Source organism: Bufo gargarizans, unplaced genomic scaffold, assembly GCF_014858855.1.
Source record: "Bufo gargarizans isolate SCDJY-AF-19 unplaced genomic scaffold, ASM1485885v1 original_scaffold_1154_pilon, whole genome shotgun sequence".
NCBI lineage: Eukaryota > Metazoa > Chordata > Amphibia > Anura > Bufonidae > Bufo > Bufo gargarizans.
Window position 1 is genome coordinate 37,968 of NW_025334257.1, and position 10,823 is coordinate 48,790.

At 48.3% G+C, this 10,823-nt stretch overlaps 1 protein-coding gene across 1 annotated transcript; it reads right to left on the bottom strand.

Moving 5' to 3' along the window:
* Positions 1-6,448: 6,448 nt before the first annotated feature.
* LOC122923011 (phospholipid scramblase 1-like) lies at positions 6,449-10,169 on the bottom strand (the record flags this gene model as incomplete). Its single annotated transcript, XM_044273801.1, has 3 exons — positions 6,449-6,706; positions 8,779-8,940; positions 9,813-10,169. Coding segments are annotated over 3 exons (579 nt in total), but the record flags the coding sequence as incomplete, so codon positions are not given.
* Between the last annotated feature and the right edge of the window lie 654 nt (positions 10,170-10,823).

The window sequence follows — 10,823 nt, forward strand, 5'->3', positions numbered from 1 at the left end:
AGGGCACTTTCACACTAGCGGCAGGACGGATCCGACAGGCTGTTCACCCCGTCGGATCCGTCCTGCCGCTATTTTGCCGTGCCGCTGGACCGCCGCTCCGTCCTCATTGACTATAATGGGGACGGGGCGCAGCATGGCAGTGCACGGCGAGAGGCGGTCGGACATGTAGTTTTAGTCCGGCGGCCTTTCGCCATGCAATGCTGTGCTGCGCCGGAGCTCCGCTCCGTCCCCATTATAGTCAATGAGGACGGAGCGGCGGTCCAGCGGCACGGCAAAATAGCGGCAGGACGGATCCGACAGGATGAACAGTCTGTCAGATCCGTCCTGCTGCTAGTGTGAAAGTACCCTAAGTGAGCAGCAGGCAGAAGCCAAGAGAGAATGTGTGGATGTATGGACATCACTTGGTACAGTCAGGAGACTATTTTTCTGTGCTTAAAAGTAACGCCAGTAAAGACCAACACCTCTTATAGATGTTGCCACCAGTCCTTTATGCAATATTAGAAGTCACTACCCTCTTAAAGAGTAGAAATATGCATATAACAGACATGCAGGCTTATATATCCTGTATAGAAACGGAGTAAGAATCTGCAAAAGCATCGATCGAGGACTTAAAGCGTGAACTCGATCTCCGCCATGATGCCTATCATCAACTAAAAGGGAGGCAGATGAGCTGAACCTCCGTTATTGCAGACTTCAGCAGACAGACCAAGCCATACTATAGTCAATGATGAAAGCGATCTGTCTGATAATGAGATATTTTGGGATCCTCCGACTCTCACACACCAAAATATAGATAGATCATCATCACGCGCTCTTAAAGTGAATCCATCCGAGGTCCTAAGCCACCCGAGGGTGATGGCACGATTACACAGGAGGCATTAACCCAATGAAATCAGGCGTTTCCTTACTCGGCGCTAGCGACGCCAAAAGCCACAGAAGTGCCCCCCCACACCTTCCCCTAGAGAGGAATGTTAGGGTTAAGTCACCTGTGCCAAGTGGGTACGATGGAAGTGGTCGGAGTATGAGCGATTATGGGGCTTATTCCGTACGGGGCAGGCATGAGTTTGCCCACAAGGGAGAGGAGAATTCCAGGCGACCGTCATATGCTGAAGTGGTCTCTAGAAAGAAAAATACTCAGTGTGCAGAAGGGGATCAGAGTTCCTCGAGTATCATTACTTTTCTAAATGCCACTGTACCTAAGATCTCTAAGAGAGGTTCTCCTGAAATTGCTGATCACTGAACTGTACCAGTCCACCATGGATTCTTTAAAATTGCATTCTGCTGCGGACAGGATCAATCAGATTCCCACCATGGGCATTTGAGAATAAATATCGCCACTACTTTATTTCCATCAAGGACAGGGGGATCCGGGATTGGCGGGATGTTTTGCAAGAGGTGAAATAAAAATTCGGCCCTTACCGGACTGTTACTGCTGCAAAACGTGATACTTAGAAACTCACATATAGACTCAAAGTCTCCGGGAATTCCTCTCTATCCTTAAAAATGCCTATGGGTTAGCGTATAGGTCCCCAAATTGGGAATCTAGGGAATTCAAACTGTTTAACGGTGCAATGCCTAGGCAAATTAAGCTTAGCCCAGCCAGAGATCTCGATCTTAAAGCTCCCTTGGACAGATTGGTGACGGCTGCCACCTCCCTGTATAACATCAGTGAGTGCCCCGCTATGGGTGAGAGGAGATACAAAAGGTCCCCAGAACAAAACGTAGCAGAAGCTAAAATAAACCCAAACCTAGGATTTGAAACGCAGCCACGCAGGTACCCTCCGTCTACAGGACCTTTCCAACAAACCCAGCGACAACAGGTAACACACAAGCAAACAAAACCTCATAGCCCCAATGGGTCAGAGGGGGATGATAATGGTCATAAGAGGTCTAACTACCGTCCCCAATATTATAATAGGGGTCCCCCGGGATACAGGCGCTGGAACAACAGGCCCAGACAACAGAAGGAAGGTAGGCCTGAGCCCTCTTCTTCACCTAGAAGTCGGTCTCCCACCTCTAGTGAGGGTACACCACGAGACCAAACTGTGCACAAATCAAATGATCGGTTTGATCAGTTGGCAGATCAAGAGGCTAAATTAAGTGAAATAGTTAAAGATGTCCCAGGTGTCCATCAAAAAACATCCTGAGCCTTTTTTAGGGGCGGCTGCAGGTCCCAGCTCAGCCCTATAAAGCAGGCAGGGCGGCTTCAGAGCCCAGGCCAACACAAGGCCACCGAGCTGGTTGTAGAAGAAACTAATGTGATTCCTAATCCTATATTGCCTTGCAGCGTTCCTGACCCTAAAATTGAGGCCAAAGAGGAGGTGTCTAACGTGTTGTCTATCTTGCAGTCTAACCATGATGATTCCTGCACTAATGCGTCTTCTCCAATGAGTGATCCCGTCATCTCAGCGTTAACCTGTGAGCCGCCGTCTTTAAGCTGCGATATAATCCAGTCTTCCCCAAAAGTGGGGGCTGCTGCCGCGTGCGGTAAGAATGTCCGGGTTTCTCCAGAAGTCGCATCGCTGCAAAAGGATCAAATCCTCAAAAAGCGTCAGATGAGCGAACATTCTAATTTCTTATGTGATTAGTTTCAGGTTGAAGGCCGATATTTTGTTGATTCTTATCTCTAAGATGAACTTATGGGGCTGATTAGGGGTTTACTTGACACGGGATCACAAGCCACTATGTTGTCATCTAGTTATTTCCAACAGGTTATGGATGTGACGGCAAAGAGGCCGAGATTGAAATGGTTTGATGGCTGTTTGATAAGTGTCGGCGGAGACGCTTTGCAGGTAAGAGGTACAGCATGGTGAAAATTTAAAATAGGCAAGAAAGTAATTGGACATCCCACACTGATTGTGGACCTTCCCTATGATTGGCTGATCATAGGAATCGACCTCCTGAAAAGATTGAGTTCCATAGACTTAATCAATGAAGCAATCTGGACTATGAGTGCCTATGAGTATTCCTGCAACCAGTTCCATTGGCAGCCATACATGCCCACGCCATGACACTACCACCACCATGCTTCACTGATGAGGTGGTATGCTTAGGACCATGAGCAGTTCCTTTCCTTCTCCATACTCTTCTCTTCCCATCACTCTGGAACACATTGATCTTGGTCTCATCTGTCCATAGGATGTTGTTCCAGAACTGTGAAGGCTTTTTTAGATGTCGTTTGGCAAACTCTAATCTGGCCTTCCTGTTTGAGGCTCACCAATGGTTTCCATCTTGTGGTGAACCCTCTGTATTCACTCTGGTGAAGTCTTCTCCTGGAGAGTGTTCTTGATCCGGCCAACTGTTGTGAAGGGCGTTTTCTTCACCAGGGAAAGAATTCTTCGCTCATCCACCACAGTTGTTTCCCGTGGTCTTCCGGGTCTTTTGGTGTTGCTGAGGTCACCGGTGCGTTCCTTCTTTTTAAGAATGTTCCAAACAGTTGTTTTGGCCGCGCCTGATGTTTTTGCCATCTCTCTGATGGGTTTGTGGTGTTTTCTCAGCCTAATGATGGCTTCACTGATAGTGACCGCTCTTTGGATCTCATCTTGAGAGTTGACAGCAACAGATTCCAAATGCAGATATCAGACTGGAAATGACCTCTGGACCTTGTATCTGCTCACTGTAATTGTGATAATGAGGGAATAACACACAGCGGCCATGGGACAGCCGAGAAGACAATTGTCCCATTACTTCTGGTCTCTTAACAAGTGGGAGGCACAGATGTAACTGCTGTAATTCCTGCACCGTTCACCTGATCTGGATGTAAATTCCTCAGATTACAGCCGACAGTCTGCAGATAAAGCCGACAGTCTGCGGGTAAAGCCGACAGTCTGCGGGTAAAGCCGACAGTCTGCGGGTAAAGCCGACAGTCTGCGGGTAAAGCCGACAGTCTGCGGGTAAAGCCGACAGTCTGCGGGTAAAGCCGACAGTGTGCGGGGAAAGCCGACGGTCTGCGGGGAAAGCCGACGGTCTGCGGGGAAAGCCGACGGTCTGCGGGTAAAGCCGACGGTCTGCGGGTAAAGCCGACGGTATGCGGGTAAAGCTGACGGTCTGCGGGTAAAGCTGACGGTCTGCGGGGAAAGCTGACAGTCTGCAGGTAAAGCACATCTTGTCCGTTTCATCTCACATCCATTGTGGTGGTGGATAGAGCCCAAAATTTCTGAATTGTGTCGATGTCCCAATATTTATGGACCTGATTGTATATCTAAATATCCTAATTATAGTGGATTTGATTAGACCCATAAGAGGCCATATTGTTATATGTTATATATTTTAAAGTAGGCCGAAAGAGGTTCATGGGAAGGACACAGTTCATGTACCAGTCTGAGAAGTCATTCTTGTCTCCTTGTGGATTTATTACTGGTGCGAATTATCCCTATGGTCTAATGTCTATTGATGAAGCAGAAAATCTGTGATGTGATGTATACATATAATGAACAATACGTTTTAGTATAAGATAATCAATAGGACCCATGTATTGTTTTATATTGAATATTATGAACGTTTATGTATCTTATCATATATATATATATATTTCTCAAAAGGAACGCATATATATCTGTGAGAGAACAAGGTCCATTATATTATCAGTACGTAAATCTGAGAGTAGGGGAAAAGTCTAATCGGTGCCCAAAAGTCTGTGTTTTAGTTAGTTTTTTGTTAAAATGAATCAGCTCTGATTTAAGGTTCCATATGTCATGTGTATAGAATCTGAGATAAAGTCCTACTTGGATATTTAACTCTTACTAGAATGATACTAATAGCTTAGGTAATAGTGTCACCTAGGGGTAAATGCGCAACATTACACCAACAGCAGAAATGCATTTTGGGTAATACAATGACATCACCATCATTATCATATGTACACGCCTAGCCGACAGTGATTGGGAAGGTTAGGAAGGTGTGTCTAACTGATAAGTTTGTGATTATAAACCGCACACACGAGGGGAAAAACACAGCAACAGGAAAAAGACAGGGGAACAAGGAAAACACAGAGAAACAAAGAAAGCCCAGGAGAAAGATCCCAATCACCAGGACAGACTTTGGAGCTGACTTCCCGTTAGTCTCTGGATGTGACTGGTGTGTAAGACAGGATGTAACAGCAGAATAGTGACCGCTGCTCTGGATGTGACTAGAGTATAAGACATGATGTACCAGAAGATTAGTGACCACAGCTCTGAATGTGACTGGAGCGTAAGACATGCTGTAACAGCAGAATAGTGACCACAGCTCTGGATGTGACAGGAGTATAAGACATGATGTAACAGATTAATTACAGATGAATTAGTGACCGCGGCTCTGGCTGTGACTGAAGTATACGGATAGACGTCTGATTATGAGACGATCCCCTGTCGCTACCATATAACCTGCTCCACCTGCACATGAGTCACACGGCAGCAGGGTAAAAGTCATGTGATCCAGGCAGAGACATGTGCAGACCTGTCAGGACGCAGCAGGTGAGATCAGCAGAGTATACACACAGGGGATTACAGCACATATGTTTGCGTGTGTCACTTTTTCTTCCCAGGACACTCAGTGCCGTCATGGCACGTGTGATGGGGGGGCGCTGTCATGGCACGTGTGATGGGGGGGCGCTGTCATGGCACATGTGATGGGGGTCTTCATTATTGGGGGGGCGCTGTCATGGCACATGTGATGGGGGGTCTTTATTATGGAGGGCGCTGTCAAGGCACGTGTGATGGGGTCTTCAATATGGGGGGTGCTGTCACTGCACATGTGATGGGGGTCTCTATTATGGGGGGGTGCTGTCATTGCACATTTATGGGGATGCGCTGTGGTGACACATGTGATGAGGGGGTCTTTTTCATTATGGGGGGGCGCCGTGATGGCACATGTAATGGGGGGTCTTCATTATGGGGGGCGCTGTGATGGCACATGTGATGGGGGTCTTCTTCATTATGGGGGGGCGCCGTCAAGGCACATGTGATGGGGTCTTCAATATGGAGGGGCGTCGTCATGGCATATGTGATGGGGCGTCTTCTTCAATATGGGGGGCACTGTAATGGCACATGTGATGGAGGGTCTTCATTATGGGGGGGCGCCGTCAAGGCACATGTGATGGGGTCTTCAATATGGGGGGCGCTGTCATGGTACATGTGATGGGGCGCCTTCTTCAATATGGGGGGGCACTGTAATGGCACATGTGATGGAGGGTCTTAATTATGGGGGGGCGCCGTCATGGCACATGTAATGGGGGGTCTTCATTATGGGGGGGCGCTGTCATGGCGCATATAATGGGGGTCTTCAGTAAGGGGGGCGCTGTCATGGGACATGTGATGGGGTCTTCAGTAAGGGGGGGGTCGCTGTCATGGCACATGCATGTAATGGGGGGTCTTCATTATGGGGTGAGCTGTCATGGCACATGTAATGGGGGGTCTTCTTCATTATAGGGGGACGCTGTCATGGCTGTTACTATGGAGTTGACTTCCGCTGTGGAGTACAGAGCAGTAATATTTATTGTCACATACAGATAGAAGTTATATAATAGTTTGTAGAAAACACGGCAGCTCGTACATATACGTGTAAACATTTGTGTACATGGGGGGTGGGGGTTATACGAGTGTAAACTGGAGGATATACAGATGGCGGTAGGAGGGGCTTAAGGCATTAGTGGCAGCACCCGATGCTGTTAGCTGATCACTGTGTGACGCTCCTTCTTACTTCTTGACCTCTCGAAGAATGCGTAGTCCTGTAGAGAGAATGGACTGCGTAAAAATCAAGATGACGGCTGGTCCAGAAGTCACAAGTGTCAGACAAGGTCACAGTAGTTTATCAACTCCAGTCCTCAACTCGACGACTCCATATTAGACCCCAAACCAACAACGTCATGGTCGACCTCAACCCAATGACTCCATAGAAGACCCCAAACTAACTACTTCATGGTAGACCTCAACCCAATGATTTTATGGTAGACCCAACATCAATGACTTCATAGTAGACCTCAACCCAATGACTCCACAGTAAACCCAAAACAAATGACTTTCTCATAAACCTCAACCCAACTACACCATAGTAGACCCTAAACCAATGACTCCATGGTAGACCCTAAACCCAATGACTCCATGGTAGACCCTAAACCCAATGACTCCATGGTAGACCCTAAACCCAATGACTCCATGGTAGACCCTAAATCCAATGACTCCATGGTAGACCCTAAACCCAATTACTCCATGGTAGACCCTAAACCAGGCATCCTCAAACTACGGCCCTCCAGCTGTTGCAAAACTACAACTACCAGCATGCCAGAACAGCCTACAGCTATCAGTCTACAGCAGGGCATTGTGGGAGTTGTAGTTTTACAACAGCTGGAGGGCCGCAGTTTGAGGATGCCTGCCCTAAACTAACGACTTCATGGTAGACATCAACTCAATGATTCCACAGAAAACCCCAAACCAATGATTTAATCGTAGACCGAAACTTCACCACAATAGACCCTTAACCAACGACTCCATAGTAGACCCCAAATCAATGACTTCATAGCTATTAAACCTATGACTCCATAATAGACCCTAATCTAATGACACCATAGTAAACTACAACCCAACGATTTCATAGCACTCATCTTGTTGACTCCATAGTAGGCCTCAACCCGCTGACTCCATAGTAGGCCTCAACCCGCTGACTCCATAGTAGGCCTCAACCCGCTGACTCCATAGTAGGCCTCAACCCGCTGACTCCATAGTAGGCCTCAACCCGCTGACTCCATAGTAGGCCTCAACCCGCTGACTCCATAGTAGGCCTCAACCCGCTGACTCCATAGTAGGCCTCAACCCGCTGACTCCATAGTAGGCCTCAACCCGCTGACTCCATAGTAGGCCTCAACCCGCTGACTCCATAGTAGGCCTCAACCCGCTGACTCCATAGTAGGCCTCAACCCGCTGACTCCATAGTAGGCCTCAACCCGCTGACTCCATAGTAGGCCTCAACCCGCTGACTCCATAGTAGGCCTCAACCCGCTGACTCCATAGTAGGCCTCAACCCGCTGACTCCATAGTAGGCCTCAACCCGCTGACTCCATAGTAGGCCTCAACCCGCTGACTCCATAGTAGGCCTCAACCCGCTGACTCCATAGTAGGCCTCAACCCGCTGACTCCATAGTAGGCCTCAACCCGCTGACTCCATAGTAGGCCTCAACCCGCTGACTCCATAGTAGGCCTCAACCCGCTGACTCCATAGTAGGCCTCAACCCGCTGACTCCATAGTAGGCCTCAACCCGCTGACTCCATAGTAGGCCTCAACCCGCTGACTCCATAGTAGGCCTCAACCCGCTGACTCCATAGTAGGCCTCAACCCGCTGACTCCATAGTAGGCCTCAACCCGCTGACTCCATAATAGGCCTCAACCCGCTGACTCCATAGTAGGCCTCAACCCGCTGACTCCATAGTAGGCCTCAACCCGCTGACTCCATAGTAGGCCTCAACCCGCTGACTCCATAGTAGGCCTCAACCCGCTGACTCCATAGTAGGCCTCAACCACTTCAAAGCAGACCCCAACCTAATGACACCATAGTAAAACACAACCTAACGTCTACATAGTACACCACAATTCAATGACTCTATAACAGACTTCAACCAACAACTCCATAATAGACCACAACCCAACGACTCCATAGCAGACCCTAAACCAATGACCCCGCAGCAGACTTCAAATCAATGACGTAGTCTCATCAATCTCCATACAAACTGGCCAGCCATGAGGTAATCCGGGAAACTCCCATAAACCCAACTGTCTGGTGGATATATCTCTAATAGTAGGACTCACCAGTAGAAAGCAGGCTCCAATAAGAACCGCCTTCATCTTCACATCCAGATCCTTAGGGAACTGGATCCCAAAGTTATCAGCATCTGTAAATATTTCCTTTGGTAATCCACTCCACTGCTTACTGATCCGGCCCACACTGCGAGACTCACACAGTGGTTTTATCTAAAGGATGGAGAAAGAGGGGGGTGATGAGATGAGAGCAATGGATGAGAAGACAGCAATGGATAAGAAGACATGAGAAAAAGATGACGAAGAATGGCCAGGAAAGGATGGAGACACCTGCTCGAAATGCAAGGTTTGGTGAGGAGTGGAGAAAGATCTGGAAGGAAACATCGGAATGAGCTAAAGAGGGGGAGAATATCAAAGTAGAAATGAGAATGAGAACAAGGACAATGGTCTGGAGGCCAGCTGGTGAAGGAGAGAGAGGGGAAGACAATTCAAGATGTAGAACAGACAAAGGATGCTGAAGAGCATGGAGAAAGAGGAAGAAGGAAGACTCTGGATAAAGAAGACATGGAGGAAGAGGAGAAAGGAAGACTCTGGATAATGAAAATATGAATGACACTGCAGAGCACGGAGGAAGAGAAGGAGTAGGAAGAGGAAGACATGGATGACACTGCAGAGCATAGAGGAGGAGGAAGAAGGAAGACTCTGGATAAAGAAGACATGGAGGAAGGAAGACTCTGGATATAGAAGACATTGAGGACACTGCAGAGCATGAAATAAGAGGAGTAGTAGGAGGACAGCATGGAAGAGGAAGAAGAAAGACTTGGATAAAGAAGACATGGGAGACACTGCAGAGCATGGAGGATGAGGAGGAGTAGGAAGAAAAACATGGACGACACTGCAGAGCATGGTGGAGAAGGAAGAAGGGAGACTCTGGATAAAGAAGACATGGAGGACACTGCAAAGCCTGGAGGAAGAAAGAAGGTGGAGGAGGAAGAGGAAGATCATGCTGAGAATTAGTCATCTGCTAAACATCAAGAAGTCAGCAAGGAGGATACAGAAGACGCCTGGAGATCCCGGTCACTCACCTGGAAGTTCACGTCTCCACAGCAACTGGACATAAGACACGGACCGACCACCTTCAGGACCGGCTCCCGGCTCTCCGTGAGGAGACAATACTTAGGAACAAACGGATGCCAGCTCTGCACAACGTACCCAACGGTGTGACCTGGAGGGCTCTGCACCTCGAGCTGCACACAGAGAACAGGGTAAGATAATGGACAGTCAGCACAGGAATAGCAGAGTGATGGAGGTGTAGTGTGTATGTGAGAGGTCAGCACAGGAATAGCAGAGTGATGCGGGATGAAGGTGTAGTGTGTATGTGAGAGGTCAGCACAGGAATAGCAGAGTGATGCGGGATGAAGGTGTAGTGTGTATGTGAGAGGTCAGCACAGGAATAGCAGAGTGATGCGGGATGGAGGTGTAGTGTGTATGTGAGAGGCTCAGCACAGGAATAGCAGAGTGATGCAGGTGTAGTGTGTATGTGAGAGGTCAGCACAGGAATAGCAGAGTGATGCAGGTGTAGTGTGTATGTGAGAGGTCAGCACAGGAATAGCAGAGTGATGCAGGATGAAGGTGTAGTGTGTATGTGAGAGGTCAGCACAGGAATAGCAGAGTGATGCAGGATGGAGGTGTAGTGTGTATGTGAGAGGTCAGCACAGGAATAGCAGAGTGATGCAGGATGAAGGTGTAGTGTGTATGTGAGAGATCAGCACAGGAATAGCAGAGTGATGCGGATGAAGGTGTAGTGTGTATGTGAGAGGTCAGCACAGGAATAGCAGAGTGATGCGGGATGGAGGTGTAGTGTGTATGTGAGAGGCCAGCACAGGAATAGCAGAGTGATGCAGGTGTAGTGTGTATGTGAGAGGTCAGCACAGGAATAGCAGGTGTGATGCAGGGTAGTGTGTATGTGAGAGGTCAGCACAGGAATAGCAGAGTGATGCAGGATGAGGTGTAGTGTGTATGTGAGAGGTCAGCACAGAGCAGAGTGATGCAGGATGGAGGTGTAGTGTGTATGTGAGAGGTCAGCACAGGAATAG